Source organism: Pieris brassicae, chromosome 2 (genome assembly GCF_905147105.1).
Source record: "Pieris brassicae chromosome 2, ilPieBrab1.1, whole genome shotgun sequence".
NCBI classification, from domain to species: domain Eukaryota; kingdom Metazoa; phylum Arthropoda; class Insecta; order Lepidoptera; family Pieridae; genus Pieris; species Pieris brassicae.
The window spans coordinates 16,408,939-16,432,090 of NC_059666.1; the positions used below are offsets into that span (position 1 = coordinate 16,408,939).

The 23,152-nt window shown below is 31.2% G+C and overlaps 1 protein-coding gene across 1 annotated transcript in view; it reads left to right on the plus strand.

Moving 5' to 3' along the window:
• LOC123719959 (CUGBP Elav-like family member 4) overlaps nucleotides 1-22,319 on the plus strand; it is a 343,252-nt gene extending 320,933 nt beyond the window's left edge. The window contains exons 5-12 of the mRNA XM_045676305.1: nucleotides 15,140-15,298; nucleotides 15,824-15,938; nucleotides 16,086-16,262; nucleotides 16,802-16,894; nucleotides 18,015-18,092; nucleotides 19,013-19,171; nucleotides 21,476-21,642; nucleotides 22,066-22,319. Coding sequence (XP_045532261.1) covers nucleotides 15,140-15,298; nucleotides 15,824-15,938; nucleotides 16,086-16,262; nucleotides 16,802-16,894; nucleotides 18,015-18,092; nucleotides 19,013-19,171; nucleotides 21,476-21,603 — 909 coding nt within the window. The 3' untranslated portion in view covers nucleotides 21,604-21,642; nucleotides 22,066-22,319. The remainder of the gene's footprint in view (nucleotides 1-15,139; nucleotides 15,299-15,823; nucleotides 15,939-16,085; nucleotides 16,263-16,801; nucleotides 16,895-18,014; nucleotides 18,093-19,012; nucleotides 19,172-21,475; nucleotides 21,643-22,065) is intronic.
• The last annotated feature ends 833 nt before the right edge of the window (nucleotides 22,320-23,152 follow it).

Here is a 23,152-nt window from a genome sequence, read left to right on the forward strand (position 1 = left end):
TCGTTTTTATTTAAGATTCAATATACAATGACAATTCAAATGCTATGATTTAAAACACAGCAAATTTTAATTGAGATCGTATGCTTCATTCAACAAAGACACCGACATATTTGTTTAGGAAACGTCCCAAGTGTTGTTGTTGTTGTCCCAACGTTAGCGCTAACGTATGCACAGAGATGTCACATTTTTTATTAATTTTTACCGGTATACCCTTTATCAAATGATGACATTAAAACCGTGATGCATCGATTTAGGCATAGCACCAATGGTATCCTAAATGGGTTGAAAACAAAAAGCACACATATCTTAAAACGTTTGTATGCTGTCCATACCCCACAAAAGAAGTTTTTTTTTGTTTTGTTTACTTCCTATACCATAGTAACTAAAACTAAATTGTTACTAACTCTAACTAAAACTACATGTGGATATAATTTGAAATAAATAAGTTAATTACCTTATTTCCTGCTAATATCTTTACATTACGAATGATATTTCTAACCTACTTCCAATAACACAATTATTTATAACTTCTGCCAATGATCGATAAATCTTTTCATCGTTTATTTTATAATCTGGTACTGCAATTTGTATCAAGTCCTGTGTATGAAAAATATTTAGTTCGAATCATTACAATGGTAATGGTACTTATTTATAATGATGAATAAGCCCTTGCAATACGTAAAATTAGTGTAACACAAGTAACTTTATAACCTCTAAATCTAAACTGATCAAATCAGTTAAAGAGTTGATGAGTTTTCGAACGAACGAACTCATTTTCACGAATTTTATTTCCGCATACAAACACACATTTCAAGTAAATTAAGACAGACAAGCTATATTTGTTTAGGATTACGTACGTTTTGTAATCACATTATACGTGTTTATACGGACTGGTTGGGGGTCCTAACAAAATCCTGACAGTTTTATTTAAATGACTTCATTTTGTAACACGGTGTATTTTTAACGTGTAATAAGAAATAAACAGTTAACACATTATATTTATTTCTATTTATTATTAGGCTATATTTAGGTTTCCTGTAGGGATATTGAACGCAAATTACTAAGTCTGAACTCGATAAAAAATCAAAACAAATATTTTGCTTCCAATTTACTAGAACAATAAACTACGTGTTCCAAAATAGCATGCCTTGTATAAAAGTTAGTGCTAATAAAAAATATTGCGAATTAGAATTGAACCGTAAATTTTATCTTAGCGTACCTCCATAACATCTAAACGATGAGGCCGCCCAAAGGCTAGGCTAATAAAAGTTCATCCGACAAATCCCGAGCTCAGAAATGCGTCTACGAGCGCCTACCTTCAAGAAATTGACCCGGATTGGGCCGAAGTTACGGGCCAAACACAATTCAGCCCAGCTCTGTTTGTTTCCAAAGCAATTTGGGTGCATTGAGGGATATTAGACACGTAGTTTCAACTTTCAAACGGAGCAGACGAGGCTTGCAAACTTTTATTGAAGTTGTCGTGTATAATGTCAAAACATCCGGAATCCACCGCTTCATTTTAAAAAGTTGTTAGTCAATTTTAGGACCCTTTCGCTTTGGAGTTCTATCAATTTGAGGTTTCCTTTTTAATGTTAGTTATTTACAGTGCCAATTGTATATGTGTGATTTGATAGTGTATTAGAAAGGCTTCTTAATAAACGTACATTTATATATTTATAAAGTAATATTCACGTCTAATTAAAACGTAGCACAAGTGAATATAAACAAAATTATATTCTACGATATTAAGTAAGTTCCCTCGAGAGCTCGTTACGACTACATATAGCTGCCCATGCGACCTGGCGTACACTTTATGTCTTTATTATTTCTGCAAATAGTTTCATCTTTGTGATACTTAAACTTTTAAACAATATTTAGCTTTAAAACTATTATGTAAATTTTAGCATATGCACTTCTCTTCACTTTATTTGTACCTATAACTAAGTCCTAATACAGCAATTTTCGTAGCAACTAAGATCCCCGTAGATGGAACAAAATACATGAGATTATAGCGGTTTAAGCTAAAATCAGTATCAACTCATATCTTTTTATAATAAGAAATTTGTGATGCTAATGTAATTTTTCATAAATTTACAGCTTAATTTTTATGTATATTATTTGGTATTTTAGCGTCTTGTAAGAATAGACCTTAAGTCTCATATTTTCGCGAAAAATATTTATCCTTTGTAACTTAAAACTAATATTATGTTACGCAATATAAATAACAGAGCTCATTCTTGATCTCAGAAACGAAAATAAACAAAACGGAACTCATTTAAATCTCAAGTTAAAACGGAACTGTTTTGTTGTTTTATGTATAAATGCTGTACGATTTCATGAAATAAAATAAATTATACTTTTGAAGTTCTAACAGTATTCAGGTGGATAGAAACTTCACTATGATAATATTTGTTATACACATATCGCTTTGATGTCTAAATGGTTATTTACTATTTTTTAATTATCGGATTTTTATTGTTTTACATATAAATACAATATAAGTGAAAGGTGTGTTAAAAAGAATTCATTTTTATTGACTTTAAAAATAGATTCAATATATATGTGGCCACAGCACTTGTTTCAACAGAGTATCTAAAACAAAGAGATTTTTCATATTTTCGTGAAAAATAAATTCTACGTACGAGACACAAGAAAATACATTTAATTTTCTTTAAAAATAAACATAAATACATATTTTCAACTAAATACAACCTCTGAGAAGTAATCGGGATGAAATCTATTAACATAAAATAACAAACGCTAATTAGGTTTTGTCGAGCGAATACTTCCCGCATAATTTTATGTTGCCACCAGTTATTAAATGAATTTAGTTTATTACAATTTTTATTACTTTTAATCAAACATGTTCAGCGTTAGTATTTTATCTTTAGTTCCTATTAAATTATAGAAAAACAATAACTAGAAAAAAAAATTGGTTGATACGAAAGTATTTTTGATGTAAATAATATTCTAAAATATGTGTTTACGTTAAAAATTATAGTTCTCACTAATGCTTAAAAGAAATAAGATTACGTCAAAATTACTGCAACAAAACAAAAATGGTATATATGAAATATTAATCTATAAAACAGATTATAGAGTAGTCTAAAAAGGCGTAAAAGCCTTCTACACATTTGACATAAAAAACACAATATGTAAGCATTGTTGAGAGAACTTAAAATTATAGGCAGACGAAAATACGAAATACGAGATACGAAATATGGATAATAGATTTATAAATACATATAATATTTTTAAAAAATCTATATAAAATTTTGTCGTTGTACAAGTATGAAAATACCCACCGGCAATTTAACTTAACGAACCTTAAATACTTTAAAGAAGATACAAAAAATAAATATACCTAACTAAGAGCGAAGGTGATACATATACGGCTCGAGAAGGACCAAAAAACTGTGTGGGCCTGGGTATCCGGAAGCTATATCCAGGATGCTCCCTTCCCTCGGTGAAATAATATGCGCTGGCTGTCGCGTGGCAGTGTAATAAAAAAAGGAATCCAATAATCGATAAGACTAAATCTAAATATGGGTTTGCTCAAGATGATTTTTAATCATGGTACTTAATCAAATACTGTGCGCGAAATTACTAAGCCTTGTTACCATAAAACTTTAAATGATATTTGGCTGATTTATTATATTTTTAAACATGTTTTTAAAATACTTTACTTAGAAATACAAAAGTATCCCATATAATTTTTCTAAACTTACACTAAGATACTACACTACACTTGAGGTTATCCTAATCAAAATAGTTAAATATGTCATAATTTATGTAGTTTTAGTTTCTGTGTGTTTTATTTTTTTCCTTAACTTTACAATAATTAACTTGCTACGCAAGATTATTGTGTCCATACAGTCCGTACCGACCACATCTCACTATTTACAATTTTAACAGATAACCATTGTATTACAGCCATCAGCAGTAGTCATTAAGAACGAGGAAGAAAATGACCAATGATTGAAATGTTAAGAACAGGTCCTCAAAGGACTCTCATGTGTGAAAAGAAGGAGTGAATTGAGGATTATGCTTCATTTGCTCAATATTTAATTGAGATACTAAGTCATTAAATTCAGTACGAAGTGCTTGAATATTAGACGTTTTGATTTGGAAAATTTTTCGTCTTCCTTACTATTAAGGTTTAACGTCAAATCATATAATGATTGAATCTTAGAAAAATACGAATATTGTCGAGCTTGCAATAATAATATGGAACTTGGAACATGTTCCAACTCGTTTGGTGAACATTCACCGGCCTTTGTTCTTTTATCCATGTTATCTACAAATAATTATTAATAATATTAAAACTTTATACAAATATTAAAATAAAATGAAATATCAACAATACGATTAAATTCAACCATAAACAGATTTATTAGTAACGTTAACTGTGAAACAATTTTTAGAAAAAAGTGATATAGGTAGATGTTAATTACGCATGATTATTCTCACCAAATCAGGCACAATCTATTACGAAGGTATTCGTGAGTATTTTGAGGGTAATAAATGCTAAGTGCGCCTTCCTGCTCTTCTCAGGTCATATGCAGATATCAGTTTGCCAAGTCATTACAACCGATGCTTATTTAGCTTCGCTTTTAATCAAATGAAATGAGAATAAATAAAGTTTTTATAGAGGTATTTTGCTATTTATTTCATAGCTAAATTTAGATGTAAAATAAAATTTTGTTATGCGACATGTTTTAAAGTACATATATGAATCGTATTCATATAACATTTATTCATTCAAAGACATCATCGTTATGTCGCGATAAAGTTTACTTTCCATTATCACGACTTTTATGAGAAACAATTGCAATCTATTTAAATAATATTTGTCTAAGTTTAATATCGAATAGACGGATTTATGACCTTTACATATCTAGACAACTAGTTGTTATCGCCATTTTAATTATATCAATAATCAAGCAATTCTAGTCTATCTAAATGTCCTGAATATTCAAATCTACCCTCTCACTTAGACCACAATTAAAGGCACCATTATATATGCATCAGGGTCCCCATTTTTGCATTCCTAATAGGGATCATTGTGTAATTATTCATTCGTTAGAAGGTCTATAGGAAACCTACTAAAACGTCAGGTTTGCGCCTGTACTTCGAATAAATCTCCATTTATTCGGATTTTTTATTAATTCGTGATTTATATTCGGTCTTGGTATCGGGATAAGCCATTATGGTTGCTGAATGTTATGGAGATTATGTGTGTTGATGACATGCGTCATGTGATGGAAATTATAGGAATAAAGGGGAATGTGTATGTCTTACAAACGAGTTTATGGGCTCCTATTCTATTATATCTATTACTTTATAGCTATATAATCTTTGTAATCTCATTTTATTAGGTTTCCGTTGAAACTTTCTTCCGCATATATTTTTTTGATACAGCGTTATAGGTATTGTCTTATATAAAATATATAAAAAAAACAATAATACTATAATGTATGCTCGTCTTCATTGACTTATAGAAGACTAAACTTCATCCGATTCGATATCCGAAATTTTTACGAACCTATAATGACCGCCGTTTAATAGTTTACGAAATAACACCTTCAATAAGTAATAATTAGCAGCGAAAAAATACTTAACATAAATTCAGCTGAAGTACAAGTCACTACAGACTTGGTTTAAAAATATTGTTCTGCAATCATCGCTAAGGGATTTTACCATAAATGTTTAAGCGAATGGCCGCGCACGTCTTTTAAAGTGGACAAATTCACTCACTATACCTTAAGCTATCTATAAAGAAAGCGAGTGCTTTCAACAAAAATTGCTCCGATCCACCGCGCTCAATCCATTTTACCGGCAGTGAGGACGGATGTTTTATTTTCTACACCTTGTTTCAACTGATTAAATTCATGCGAGGACAACAGGGGGCTTACTTACTTAGATACGTCTCTTGTTTTGTACTCTTCATGATTTAAAGTGCTACGAGTAAAAACTACTAGCATTACAATACTTGACTATTTATTTCTATATTTCTTTTTTAAATTGTGTCTTATTTTAAAAAAAGGTTAGTATGGCTCGGGAGTAGTATACGCATACAATTACAAAATTTATGTAAAATAAATCGAGAAACAAAAAGGCTTTGCTTGGATCCAAAGTCCATGCAACGGACTATGGGCTCAGAACTGAACACTTAATAAAAGTGTTAAGCGTCTTATATATTATATTTGTTCTAAAAAAGATTTTGGATGTGAAATTGCATACCAGAATGTCGCCACTAGTGTCCAAATATTTCACGAAATGAAAAGAAACGTTACTTAATACTTTTCGGTGGCAAGAGAAAAATAACCCCAAGGAAACGGGTACGGAAATGTTTCTCAAATGGTTCATTTCTGTAATAAAAATAGAATGAGAAAGAAACTCAAGTGGGAAAGAGAGAAAATATATTTATGTTCTCACTGATATTTTTATAGCCTATTCAATGTCACAATAAACCAAAGCAAGATTTTTGGTTTATATTAATAGTTTTTTTTCTTAATGGAATTCTTCTTGTTCGTTAAAGACAATTACTTAGTGTGTTATTGTGCTGGAATGATGAAGCTAACCGATCATGTTAACTTTTGCACCAGAGAAAGGTCCTTACCAAAATAGGAAATAAAAATAACATAGAAATTGTTGAATACAATTATCCTAAATCTCAAAGCCTTTTCCTATCGTATAATATAGAGAATAGTCGGAAAATAGCTATGAGCGCGTATAATGACCCCATGTTTGTTTAGCGGTGATTTAGTAAAGGTATCATTGGAAAAATGCCAACTGTTTGGCGACGTGCGAAACTTGGACATAGATCTATTTTCTAATCAAGTTTACACCTTCGTATGTTAGCGATAAACTAGGATAACTTATTATTCTCTTACGCAACATTATTGTTATTTTCAGTAGTATATTTTACAATCATAAACGTATCTAGCTGTAGTTAAGAGTACAAAGTCGCGAACTATAAATTAAAACGTACTAATTTATTTTAACCATATTACTATTTATGAACTTTAATTATTCAAAAAAACGAAGTCACTTTATACCGTCTCTTTTTATTACAACATAAACACAATTTGTGCGAAAGAGGCGATTTGTAAGAACAGTACAATTTCACTCATTTATGTTTTTAGTGTGAAGTATACACAATAAAAAAAATGAAGAAGGAATGTACTATGTAATTTAAACCAAAACAAAATCTTATATGCTTAAAAGATTTCATCTGTTCACTCTTTACCGTATTGTTCACTTTATTAAACCCTACATTACCTCTATCTACGTTTTAATTCTTAGCCGAAATTGGGTGCAGTACTAAATGAGTTCCCTAATTGTCTCTGCGCCGGCAAGCGTAGTCTTTGCAAGGAGTGGTTAAAAATACAAAGCAGGTAGAATGTGCCCAACGGGGAAATGTAAACTGAGTGCATTTAAACAGTTCTGTATGCAACTTTCATGCACTAGTTTAGTTCCATTGCATAAAAACTTGCATTGTGTACTGTCGGATTTTGGTTTGAAATTTTTATTGACATGTAGATACTTGTACTTTAACTCGTATTTTCTTTAACAATGTATTTTACTTTCTGTTTAATTTATCAAACTAAGAAAAGATAATTTAGCAGACTAATACTGTATAATATTAGCACAAAACATATATTTTTACATGTTTTAGGTGATAAGAAGACAGTTTTAATTAATTTTTTCCGTTTATATATTATATTGTGCTAGGTACGATACCTATATATATGTCAGACAACATCCTATAATATAAAATGTTTTGCATAATTCAGCCAAAATAAATAATACAATATATAAACATAATACCATATTTTATATATTTGAAGTATTAAAATGATCCATTAATAATAATCAAAAATAATTCTTCAGTAATTTATTACAATCAACCTGCCATCCGATAACTAACACAATCTACTATATTCATGACATAATAGTCTGGCAAAAGAGCATCTTGACAATAATAGCTCAAGCAGCTAGCGGTAGCAACCATTTGCATAGAATAACAGCAAAGTACTGTAAGACCGTCCCAATCCTAGAGATTCGGCCACTCCAATCATACCAGAGGTGTGCTTACTGTAAAATATAGACCAATGTATACACTCCGTTAGTTTGAATTGAAATTTGCATATTTATAGGTCAGCCCATTTAGCAATCGAAGTTGAAGTGTTCAATTTGTGCATTTATGCAGGGTAGTTTAATTTGCTTTCTTTCAGTTAAAGACTTGCCTTTTTTTAGTTTTGCAATTTCAATAATTAACGCTCATAAAATTATTTTTAGTTAACGTATATTATGTATAGACAAATTGTATTTATCACTAAATGTTTATAGTTTATCTCTAACAGAACAAATCCACGAATTGAAATGATTTCAAAAAGCAAAATGCAAAATTTCCAAACGAATGTAGATTTTTATCCATCCAATCACAAAAAACGACCCAACTGAACAATCTCAATATTAAAATAAGCTTAAAACTTAATTTTAAAAGTCGTAATCGTAAGGAAAGAAATAATACGCAAGCTGTCGGCGGTACTTCAAGAGGTCTTAATTCTTTGAGCGGAAAGTGCGTTGTTTTATAAATAAACAGCTCTGCTATCAGTTGTCGACACTCGAGAGACGCCGGATTTAATAAAAAGAGCCCTATTGCTGTTGCTCTGTATAAAAGAGCCCTTATCTAAAAGTATGGAAGCATTCAAGAGAAAATTATGTGAGATGCCGAGTAAGAAAATTAATGAGCTAAAAATGAGTGCTGCGGCGAAACTAAGCGTTTAATCGAGCTGTGCTTTGTGGTTTTATTTTTTTTAACACCTACAGGTTTTTGTTTTTATAGTCTGGGACTCAAGTATTTTTAAACAATATCGTAAATTTGCTTTTAATATTTTTGTATGTATCAAATGTGTTTTAAAACATTTCATTAAACGAAGGAAAGTTCAGTTACTTTATGATTACTTTACTTGGATATTGTTTTTGACAATGTCAATCTCTTAAACAGTTATCAGCTAAATAAAAGGAAATTAACATTTAAATTAAACTCGTCAAAGAATAAGTAAAAAAAGTTAGATTTATATTCTAAACTACTTAAACTATTAAAAGATTTTCAACTTTAAATTTCGAACAATTATTTAAAATTATAAAAATACGTGAAATGACAATTACCGCTTAAATATAATCCCCTATTTTCTACACAATATCGAAACACTTTGGAAACCCAATAACATGTTTCTATAAAACAAATAGCGTAAATCTAATGGTTCATTTTGAATACAAACATTGTACACATGTTCCTGACATTTAAATTGAAACTGCAAAGCAATAATTGGCTACGCCGGCATATAGTAATACGAATCATAGGCTCATGAATAATACACTAACGGTATTATTTAACGGTTAGAAAATTAATTGTATATACTAATTCGTTTATTATGCATTAGGTTGGTCAGTTTTTTACAAAATATATTTTATAGAATATGAGAATTATCTAAATGCAACATTGTAATTAGATTATTTGTATATAATATTAATTACGCAATTTTAAATTGTTTAGTTAATGTCATCCACTAACTAAGAAAAAGCAAACAAACCATTGTTTGTAGGACAAGCACTACGTAAGCTTACGTCGTAGATGGAAGTTATCTTTCGTTGTTAGTACTCGTAAGTAACTTATCGCTATAATGACAATAAAACTAATAGGTACCTAATAATCGACACAATGTACAGTGATTATAATAAATGTTCAATAATACTGCTTTTACGGTGATGGAAAACGTCGTAAGAGAACTGGAATGGAAAAATGAAGGACTTAGTCAATTTTTGAATTGAGTTTGTGATGTCCACCACCACGGAATGCTGATGACACTTGCATTTAGAGAATAATTATTTAAATAGATGCAAAAATATATATCAACATATCCGCCGCATTTCGCTAACTTCTTAAGAATCAAATATAATGATAAGTAAATTTTCAGGTGAGTTACATCACTGATGTAATAATTGTTACACTTTTAAAAAGCTACATTGAATATTATTCATTCATCATTAAAGGAAGCTAGTAAGAAATAAAGTCGAACTAATCTAAATTAATAACATCATTGAGATTACGCCCTAACTCGATTACCACCTTTTAATAAAATGTTTCATAGATCAATGGGATCAGTCGCATTAATCCGAGAGAGATACACGATGTATTAGGTAATTAATTCTATTTTCTATGATATCTCTCCGATACAAGCTTTTTCTTGTGTCCCTAATTTCCTACTCATTTTTTCAGCTTCTTAACTCGTATACGAGTAGTCGTTTTTTTATATTTACTTTTCTTTTTATTATTTATGAGTAGAGTTTTCAAATATCCTTTAACAAATGATTCCTAAAACACGATTATAATATAACTCAAACTAGTGACGACAAATAGTTTCACACGTTTAAGATATATTTTAGTGCTAATACAAAACTTTCATAATATATAAGAAAATGTACTTTTAATGAGAAATTACGACAAAGTGAAGATCCTGTTGTATTAAATATTAATTAAGACACGTTTAAGGCGCCATACATTTGTAATGTGCTCTAAATTAATTTTAGTAATTGTTCAATGTCTTGCTTGGGGGAGGAATTAATAGGTTTATTATCGTTACTGCAAAGTATAAAATATTGTATTTAGTGTGACCTAAAATTTATTTCTAACAAATCCATGCTGATATAGAAGATTAACACAAATATATTTTAGAATTATTTTAAAGCTCGCCTAAAATCACACAAAATGTTTATTCATAGGAACTTGAGTGTGACATTTCTTTTAAATATATATTATATAAAGCAGGTGCTAATATAAAATAACCACACTTTGTTATATCGCTTTTTTCTTTTTAAGATTTCTATAAAATAAACTATATATAGTATATAATTCAAAACCCAAAACGCAATTTTCATAGCTATGTAGGTGCACTATCATAAGCCTCTGTCTCTAATTGGGGCTCACGACCCACTCTAATCCTGCCCCGTATTATTTACCTTCCCTATTGTATTATTTATTTTGTCTGATATATTTATAAGATATCGCTAACTTGGTATTAAATTAGATAGAAGTTATTACTTCTATTCCTATTCCTATTGGAAATCGAATATTATTTCTGTGTTTCATAAATAAATTATTCATCCTTAGATGGACTCCTGAACAATACTTTTATACATACAAGTTACAAGGGATCTATAGAAAATTCAATGCACTATTTATAATTTTATATTGTAAGTTGGCTAAGATGTTAAAAATAATAAATAAGTTCCGCAACTAAGCATTTCTTAAGGCATTTTAGCTGCGCACCTACTTTGTGAAACCAGCTGCTCATGAAGATATTTCTAAAGCAATTCCACAAGGAAGGACGAAAAGGACCATAATCCTTCGATAGAAGAGCGCACCAATTCTTAAAAGATCACGCGCACGCAACGCACACGCGACCCCCTTGGCATTGTAAGTGCACATGGGCGGCGATATCATTTAACGTCCAGTCCGTTTGCCAGTAACTGTAAAAAAATATTAATTATTTTAGATTAAATACGTTTTGCCTAACCTTAATTTGATGAACCTGAACCATGATTATTTTGTACTTGTTCAAATGAATCAATTTCACCCCCATGTCACATTTATAAAATATGTTGATTTCCCTAAATTTTAAGTACGCGATACTTTTGGGTGTCTATCAATTAAAAGTATAAATACCCAATTTAATTCGTATTGAGAAGCATGTAAATCAAATTAACAAAGAATACCACTAAGCATAATGGATACTTGAAAAAGTCTTTACTTTTGATCTCGTATTAAACGGAAGAGCCAATAGCGAGCCGACTTCCGTGCTAGAAACAGTCCTTTTACAATAATTGGGTGATGAATAATACAAAAGCCAGTTATTGCAAGCCGAAATTGGAATAAATAAATGCCTCTCAAATTGGCCCTTGGTGAATGTTTTGTACGGGTATTTTGTCTCTGTTTTTTGTATAAAATCTTTTTCTAGATTAATAATAACTTTCGTATCGTATTCTGTGACTTATAAATCAAAATAATCATTATTATTTTTTTATATGGTATAAATTAGTTATTTTACACGCATGTTTTTTTTTAAGTTTTTAGTGGGATCAATTTTAATAAAAAATGGGCCCAGTTTTATGATGGCGATAGTTCCACCAGTAGGTAACAATGTTTATGACAATAACGTTTTACCTTACGAAGCTATTTTCGTTCGTAAAACGTCCCCAAATTAAAAGATACCTCACATTAAGCTCAGTATATAAAACAATCAAGTTAATGCGGCAATAAAGTCTCATTCCACGGGGAAGCCGGGACAAATCCACGGTACTTCGGCCACGGGCCGGCCTTTATAGCCGAAATAAACTTTAAAAGATTTCAATTAACTTTTACCTCAAGGCAGTAAGCCTTAAATTGCCTTACGATATGCTTTCTTGGCAAATTTATATAATCATAATAAAAACAAGCTTATTGCAAACGTATTATCAAAAAAAAGTAATATCCCATTTAATACTATTACATTCATAGAATGTGAAACCCAATAATAACGAAGTCTATACGAAACTATAATTGGAACAAAATTCGCGAGTCGACAAAAACTAGCGAAGAGCTATTTTAAATGCGGCATCGAAGGAACGTTAACTCGGGGCGGTATGGCGGTAGGCTTTCAAGGAACAATGGAGTATAAGCGTCTTCGACACGGGCTCCCATTTATATGAGGGTATTAAACGAACTAGCCCGTAATAAAATGGGCCAGATTGCAATTACTTTAAGTGATTTGCAACAGTAGATATTTTGTAAGGAAATTTATGTTTGTCTTTTGTTAAAATAGCTTTTACACATTAAGAAAAACACTTTTTGAACGGATTAAAGCTATGTATTATTATTAAAACTTATAATTATTTATATAATTCTAAATTGTAATTTTTTTTTAATTTTTCTACCGACGTCTCGTGTGCTTTTCAGCGTCCGTGGTCACGGTGACTATAAGTTTAAGGCGGTAATTATAAGTTTTAATAATAATACATAGCTTTAATCCGTTCAAAAAGTGTTTTTCTTAAATTTATGTTTGTTATTAAAACCCAGTTCACCTAAAACTAGTATTTAAGCGATTTATATTCCAGATTCATTGCAGATATCTATTAACCTGAATGTATGTATTAAGATTATGGTGTTCTATTTGACAGATCATAAAAAGATGTTTTGATTATTCTTGAGACTTAATTTATAAACAGGACCCTCTTGACTTTGACCAACATTAAATATCGTTTATATTAAATAAATATTTTATACCTTTATACAGTGACTGCTAATTAGGTTGTATATATCCACTTACTATCATAACTTTCGGGTCTCAATATAGTATAGGGGATTAACTACTTGGTAGTAACCAAGATATATCAAACTTTCAATCTTGATGAATCTCAAACAATTATACAAACTAAGTATAATATTTGTCGAAACCCTCACTACTTCGTGTAAATAGGCTTAATCTGAAATTCTCAATCACTGTTTGTCTATCAATTAGAGAAACCAAATCTGCGGTTTTGTGTTGATTAAACGAAATATCGTAACTTGGAAAATAGCTCGGATACGAATTGAATATGAACTAAACTTGAACTTAATGCTACATTTAGTTACAGACAAACATATAATTTTGTATATTTTGAATTTGAAACATAATTACATTATTGATTTTTATTATTACTATGCAGATTGAGAATATTGTAAATACTGTATAACAAATTGGAAATTGTCAATTAAAAAATTTCGTATGGAATTAAATTTATTTTTTATTACCATTAAAATATATCAAATTCATATAAAATATATTTAACAATGTATTAGGAAGGTCAGGAAGTTATTAAAAATAGTAGAATCCATTATATGTATATTATTTCTCTATCATTATTTTAAAGATACAAACAATATATATATAATAAATTTAACTACATAAATGTGTAGATATACGGTAATAAAATAATAAATCTATTTACTTTATAAAACACTTGTATTGTAAACACAATAGAACTAAATAATGTTTAAAAGTCAGTTTACAATTTGGTAGAATCCCAATTACCTAATGAAATCAAGCTAACAGTAATGCTACACCACTTACGTAATTAGTACAAAACGTTTATAATAAAGGCTTATAGTCAATTAGAAAACGCAAGCCTCTTGCAAAAGTTTATTGCATTTTTGGAGTGGAGCCGAGACTTGTTGCATCGGCTCCCAACCTGTTGATGCCTATAGCGGTATTTTTGCTATACATAATGAATGCAGCCGCATTGTAGCTACGAGAATTACCAACGGCCTACTCTTGCATTTTTAACGATTAAACGCCGCTCTTTAGTGCTAACGAAAGGTCGTTTCGCTGATAAATGGAAGATAAGTCTGTTTTAAATAGCTTTAGGGGTGGTAAAATTACATAAATAAAATAGTTTAAAAAAAACTTATATAATATAATGTGTAATATTTTAGTAAAGAGAATGGGTTTATGGTTGTAAGCAGATATATAATTTCTTGTTACAAACCGCTGAACTCTTGAATAAAATAAACGTATCATTTACACTTGTACTTCATTTCGCAAGCAGATTCTCTTGTTCAAAATAAGCTTGTGAATTAACTTGCGGCGTCTCAACACGATCGCTATCTACGAGTTTCATCCACAAAATGCCTCAAAATGGACGCGAAAATTGTTGAGAATTTCACACTGAACCGAGATTGCGTGCCGACCTAATGAAGAAGAGCTGTTACATTTAACACGATATGACGTAATATTTTAACATGTGAGGTGATAACAAGAATAAATTTGTAGGTGGAAATCGGGGTAAATTAAGTTTTATTTTCTAACCAACGATGTAAGGTTTTATAGACATCTACGTATTGAGTATGTATATGATTTTCAGAAAAATTAAAGAAATAAGCAATTGTAACGGTATTTACCATGCACGTGGATAGATAAATGTAACGAGAATAAAAATATCACATCACATGGAAATACACTATAATGATTTGGGAGAACTCACTCCGCCCAGTTTTGTTGAGTTTTAGAACGAATAATAAAAGCCTAAGTCAAAGATACGCGTTTGTTTACAGGGAGCGTCCTCCAGCTTAGTTGTGAAATTTGCGGACACAGAGAAGGAAAGACAACTCAGGCGCATGCAACAGATGGCCGGCAACATGAGTCTGCTAAATCCGTTCGTGTTTAATCAATTCGGAACCTATGGCACCTATGCCCAAGTTATTACCGAACAGGTACTAAATTAGTTTTATTTAAAATAGCAGCTGATTTACGAGAAACAAAATATATCCTAGTATTGTCTTTGGTTAACAAAGCTTTTACACATTAAAAGAAAACAATTTTGTAACCGGATTAAAGCTATTTGTATTATTATAAACTTATCATTATTTTTTTTCCCCCGTCGTCTTTTAGTCGATACCAAATCCGGGAAATATATACAGATAACACAATTTTCTCTACACTGTGATACTTTTGACATTCAACACCTTCTGTCTTGTCACCGTGACCACTCACGCTGAAAAGCAGGCGAAACGTCGGAATAAAATTTAAATTTATGTAAATAATTATAAGTTTATAATAATACAAAGCTTTAATCCGGTTAAAAAATTGTTTTCTTTCAAAATATATCCTTAGTCAAATGTTAAAAACAAGTTATAAAAGTGTTTCCATTAAACTTATTACGCGCTATTGTAGGAAATAAAGAGGAATCATTCTGTAATAATTCCGATTAAATATTAAATTATTAATGTATGGTACAGCAACAAGCAGCACTGATGGTTGCAGCGACTGCGCAGGGCTACATCAGTCCAATGACTGCGCTGGCATCGCACGCGCTCAACGGGATGGCTAACTCAGTGGTCCCGCCTACGTCTGGTTAGTAAATAACTAAAACTACATATACTAAAATCTTTCAAACATAAGCATAGTCGTAGAACTTTAACATTTTTTAGTTTATAAAGAAGATAATCATTAAAGATACAGTATTGCGTACATATATATCTTAACCTATGCGGTTTTCAGATAACTTCACGGGCCTGGCGATAGGTACAGGTGGAGGGCAGCCCTTGAATGGCGCTTTGCCTTCGTTGCCGTCACCGACCATGCCTGGCTTCAACATGGCTGCGCAGACGGCTAACGGCCAGCCACCACCGCAGGAAGCTGTCTACACCAACGGTATACATCAAACTTTTACTGGACGTGAGTATCTTAACATTTTTTTATTTGATTATTTGAATAATTATGTATTATTTTATTCTATGCCAACCTAAATTTGTATGTACAAATTACCCGATTGTCCAAATTTTGATTAGATTGATGAGGTAACTATTTAAATAAATTAGATAAAAAGCCTTCATAAAAATTATGTGAGTCGAAAATATACTGAAATGTTTAATAAAAACTCGGAAAAGCCTAAACACATTATTTTTCTGTTTTCATCGCACGGGTGAGAATTGTTTGTTTCTTATTTTTCGCTTAATATTCGACACCCTGCTTTACTACAAAGATGGCAAGATGCCAAACAGTAAGATTTTGTTGGAGAAAATATATTTTTACTTATACTTAGTAGAAAATTATTGCTTAATATAGCTGGTTATTGTGAAATTCTGACAACGTAAGTAAATGTGAAATCGTTATAATAGATGTATCATGTCTTTCATCATGTTTTAACTTCCGTTGCCAGCATTTGTGTAGTGTCATACAGTTTTACCCGAATAACATATCGCTAAAATTTTCAGCGGTTCCAGTTACAGCCCAAGGTCTACCAAACGGTGAGGCTGCAGCGCTGCAACATGCAGCGTACCCCGGAATGCAGCCTTTCCCTGGAGTCGGTGAGTAACGTTCATATGCCCTAACAATGTATTAAAATGAAGCACTCTTACCGGTAAGACGGACACTTCTAATAAGATTGCTTCAAATCTGTAACTTAGTCGCTTGCTTCTAGTGTATTCATGTTTTAAATTGACCATTTATATCTAGATATCAATGTAACTATATAACTTAAAACAGTTAAATCAGTAAGCTATATTTGGTCAAACTACGTATTATGTATGAAAGTGCTTCATCAATTTGCAACTACGATTAACTCGGAAAGAAAAAGTCGTTTCCACGTAAAACAAATACGTAGCAGATGTTAATTTGACAGCAGACAAATTAAACATTATATTGGTTATCTGAATTCAGTTCAATATTCTTCCCCCGACTGACTTTATTCTCTTGTTATCGTAAACTTCTTTGACAGTTCATTCGAATTGAATTCTTTACAATTGGAACCGACCGAGAAAAGCAGTTTATCAATCTCGATACAAAAACTCAATAAGCTGTAATAATTTGGCTGTCAAAATTGAATCAAAGTATTTTTATCATATTCCGGTTTCCGTAATATTCGTAAATTATAACTCATAATTGCGATTTCAGTACTCTCGTAGTGGTGGTTATTTTTAAGAAATCGCAACCGCTACTATTTATACTCAATATAACTAAAATAATAAATATGAATATAATTAAAAACCCATAAAGATACATCATATTTACAACATAAATTTACTTCACTCTTGTTATGTTTTGTGACTTGTGCAAGTCAAATTCCTTTCAATAGCCAATTTGTAAAGTCCCAATTAACACATTTATTGAATGAAAACAATTTGCATGTCGATTTCATATCGCATATCTATCTTTTTGCATTCTTCGCTTCTTGGTATGTGTTTTTGTGTGATGCTTTGATGTTTTATTTGCATTCAACGTTTCTCACATTTGATATTTTCGACAGCTTAAAATACTCAAACAGATAATATTGTAATAGGTACTTGTAGCGACGCGTTTATAGAATTATTGTTATCGAAATTACATGCTTTCTCGAATAAGTTTGGCATCCGTTATTGTAAAGTAGATGCATGTACACGCGATATAATCGGTGTTCATTGTGAAAATGTGCAACTTAATGTTTGACAGCTTACCCAGCGGTTTACGGACAGTTTCCGCAGCCCATACCACCCCCGATGTCAACCATTGCTCCGGCGCAAAGAGAAGGTAAGTAGAGCCTTGAGCTGTGCCCTAATCATCTCTACAGCAACATTTACTGTATCTACCATCATTATATAACTTTCCTGTATCAGTAAAAATAAATCATTAATAACTTTAATATATGTATTTAAATTTTATCTTAATATTAAGATTGATGGGCTTATTTATATATAAAACGTATTCTAAAATCAAGTAGAAACAGATCTAGTTTACAGCAATATATGAAAAAAAACACGCGAGTTACATTGTAAAAATTGAAATGGTTAATGGTTAAATGTTGCTTTGTTATCAAATAAGTAAATATTACTTTTACTTAGAAAGTTCAATTTCAAAGTGCTCACGAAGTTAGTTGCTGTAATATCGCTGTTGCATCTCTGTTTAGTGTTTCAATGTCCTGTATATTGTAAGTAGTTCATTATTCTTCGTATACATCATTTTTCAAATTTATATAAAATATGGCGGAATTACTAGATTTTAAACTTGGGCTAGACACAAGACAGTCATGTAGAGTTTTTATTATAAGCAAGTGAACTATATCATGCATCATTAAAAAATATTATGTTTGACTACTGTTATTTTCTAGTGCCTTTTATGAATACTATTTTTATAAGGCAAGACAACGACTATTTTTATTAAAACTTATGTACAAGCAAACAAATTTCTTAATGTACGTGTTCTCAGCATAATTTACACTTCTAATTCTTTCTTTTATATTGTAATTACCAAGCTTATGTATGGGGTGAACTTTTATCTTTATTAAAAACTAACAATACAATCAATAATAACAACAGGAAATCGCCAATTATATACATCAAAAATGTAAAGTAAAAACCGCCATGTTTTCTAAGCAATATTTAATTATAAACAAAATACAGGTGTTCAGAGGCAGATTTGTGAGTTCTTTAAAGATTTTCTTATGTTCCCAGGCTGCTCGATCTCGGGCCCTGAGGGGTGCAACCTCTTCATCTACCACCTCCCTCAGGAGTTTGGTGACGCGGAGCTAATGCAGATGTTCATGCCCTTTGGGAACGTGATTAGCAGCAAGGTGTTTATAGATCGCGCTACTAATCAAAGCAAATGTTTTGGTAAGTGTATTACTTTTCACGCATGAACTAAGTCAAATTACACCTATAGTCATACATTTATCCATTTTATTACCATAATGTTTGTACCCAGATGTAATATGGTAAAAGAAGGCACATAACATTAAAAAAAGTATGAAGTGTGAAAAAAATACCAATAAAATCGCGTACGCTGTGGAAACTATTAACAATAAAGCAAAGTGATGTACAGCAGATATACAGAAAAAATACTACTTACACCTACACAATACAGTACTGGACCAACTATTACAGTTATGTCACAACACTACCTTTACATGTTAAATATGCAATAATAAGGTCACAACAAACTAGGTCAAATTTTTCATAGCTTGGTATTAATCCATTAAATCACTTGTATTTATTTTTTATTATTACCTGAATGAAGTTCGGTAGCGGTCTGAATGTTCAGATATGTAAACACTTTAGATAAATGAAATACTTCGAAGCTGGCTTACAACTGGCTTTTATTGTTTAAAATATAAGCTGGGTTAACTAACTTGACTTATTGAAGAGTTCGTAAATCTAAGTGACTAATGTTATTGGACATTATCGGAAACGACAATTTATGAGTGTGGTAAAAACTAAAGAGCTAATTATGGCTGCAAGTGTGTGGTGATTGCTTAGAATTTGTTTACGTTTCTACTTATTTACTTAAATATATATGCTATATGTAACTTAGCTAATATTAGGTTACATAACTCCTGTAAATTACATTTTAAATTATTAAAATGGAATTCAAAAGTTTGATAGTAATTTTCAAAATGGAAATTTTGGAAACGGCGATCTAAGGAATATTTTAATAGTCTAAATGGTCCTACGTATGGTACAGGAGTGTAGTTTGAATTATAACGATATTTGATGAAGAAGTTGCAAAAAAGGGCATATTACACGTACAAGCAAAGGAGCTAAAGCTACCTAGAATTTTATATTATAGTTTTTTAAAAATCAAAAGCCACCTGTGTCCTCATCTTCTACAATAATATATATATTATGTAGAAGGGAAGCAATGGCGCTGGTATTGGGTGCCATTTTCATTATTATTTAATAACATCAAGTCAAATTAGTTCAAAACCGTTATACGGTTTATTTGATTTGCCAATACTAATAGATCTAAATATTTACAGACTATTTCATAGTCTGTAGTAATAGCATAATCTTTATTATTAATGTTGGCTCAATGGTACGAGTGTCAGCTGCCATTGTCATTATAATTTAATAACATCAAAGGTTTCATAACGGTTCAAAACCGTTAATACGAATGGTTTATTTAATTTGTCAAAGTTACTAGATTCAATGGTCGATAATAATAATGACTCCGTAGTCATCATTAGTATGATTTATTACTATTAAAAGTAACTTATCGCAACTTTAAACATTTAAAACCTAATGACAATTAAATACTAAAGTCATCTTGTCACTCGTTTCTATGAGTGCCACTAAACTCTATGAGGGCCGTGTACTCGTGGAACGAGTACACGGCCCCGAATGGGCCAATGCTCACCCCTCTCGAGGGAGTGTGCAGCATTAACTATTTTAAGGTTCGGCCCTCAGATCGATTGAGCGGTCGAACAAAGCAGAAGCCTTTAAAAAGTAGACTCTACTGTCGAAATTAAATGGCTGATGCCAACAAACTAATAGACTCTACTGTCGAAATTAAATGGCTGATGCCAACAAACTAATTTATGACGACAGTATTGCTGACATCATCATCTTCAACAATTTATCAGCAGGTCCTGTTTTTAGTCTTTGGTTAACATAGCTTTTACACATTGAAAAATACATTTTTTTAAGCGGATTAAAATTGTATTATTATAAACTTATAATTATTTTACATATTTTAAATTTGAATTATCCGATGTTTCGCGTGCTTTACAGCGTGCGTGGTCACGGTGACTGAAGACAAAAGGTGTTGAATGTCAAAAGTATCACAGCTGTAGAGAAAGTTGTGTTATCTGTATTTATTTCCCCGGAGTTGGTATCGATAATATATAAGTTTATAATAATACAAATAGCTTTAATCCGGTTAAAACATTGTTTTATTTTAAGATCCTGTTTTTATTCAAATTCAGGTCGTACTTTAGAGACATTATTCAGGTTATCGTGTCAACAATCGGTCCCTGTCGGTCTATTTCCCTCTCCTATCCTCAATCCTTCTCGCGCATTTTCCTGCGCCATTATTTACACTCGTTTCGCGTCGCTTGTCACTAATCTCTCCCGAATATTAATAATTATTAAATTAAATATCAGTTAAATTGGTCGATGTATTAAAAATAAATTTTGTTTCAGGATTCGTGTCATTCGACAACCCTGCATCAGCCCAGGCGGCGATTCAGGCGATGAATGGCTTCCAAATTGGCATGAAACGGCTAAAGGTTCAACTCAAGAGGCCCAAAGACGCCAATAGGCCCTACTAACACGAAATGTCTTTGTTGCGCGTCTGCCCACCTCCGCCGGTAACTTCTCACAAATATCTAATAATTTCTTCTACATCACATCTATACTAGATTAGAACTAAAACAGTCGCAAAGAAATCGTCACTGGCCTAGAATAATGTAACGCCCGATATAAGTTATCCATGCATTCATCAAAACTGCGTTGAAAATCTTAAGTAAAGCGTAACATGAGAAAACTATTGTATTTTTGGTAGAGCACACCCGAAAGTATAAATCGCTCAAAATATATCGTGGTGTCGGCATATTCTTAAGCAATATTTTACATAATAATATAGAGTGTTAAATAATAATATAAAAAGGGAGAATTTCATTGATAATTATATATTTTCACTTTGGAATGTTCAAATTTGAATATGAATATGCTTACAGGTTTTCGTTACCAATGTTACCAATACTCTATCAAAGTGTAATTTATCTTTCCAGAGGGCAGCAATGGGCACTTTCCGGCCTCGGCGAACGAACTCACGCAACTCGAACAATTTTAATGAATTTAACAGACAAGTGTATAGCAAATATCAGTAACATCTTACTAAACTAAACTAAAGCCACCGAGGCGAGTATACTATATTAGTTAAAAGTAATTATCTATTGATCAATGCGTAGAAAGCTTCATTCTTATCATTATCGATTAATCATTAAATTACTCTATTATATTATTATACAATTTATTAACCTTGATTAAATTATTATTATTATTAAAAATGACACGTTATAAAAATTTTGTCATTCGTAATCATACTTCTACTTCTAAGTACTTAAACGTTTAACTGAAACTTTTAACATAAAATTTATTATACTAGTTATTTGCTTGAACTAAGCCAAACTGAATTTATTAAGTAAGATGAAAATGTAAGAAAAAATGTATTTTAATTATTGTATATTGGGTAGTTTTAACTGGTCACACTCGTCTCTTTGTATTGTTGTTTTGTTCGTAGCGTAGATGGCGCTGCATTGAACGCGCGTTTCGTTCTACGTTTTGTTAGGCGTAGGTTGACAAAGATACGGTGTTGACTTTTCGCGAACACTGTTGTCTCTTTCAAGATTCAATTTATGATTACATTAAGTACCGGTATTTACCACTATTGGCATAATATATTATCCTATATTTTGTTATACTTATTATGTGTGAGTGTCTGATATAAGCTGTTACGCTAGGCTGTACCATCATTCAGAGGCACTTAATTTAACTTTAAATTCTTTGTTACATCCTTATTATTCTTACAAAATTCAAAAAACTGTAGGTACATGATTTATATTACGGAGTCAATCCACGATAACTATGTATGACACACCTATAAAATCGATAGAGGCCATTCTAAAATTAAAACTGTAACATAAATAAAGCAAAAGCTCAATTCGGGACAAACAGACTCAATTATTGCCAACCGAAAGTGTTCAAATTGTGTCTTTCAAACATATTAACAAAATTGTACATATGTCTAGATATAGATCAGCTTTCGATATTATCATTTTCAGTTGTGGTAAGCCTAGCGACCCAATTACCATGTTA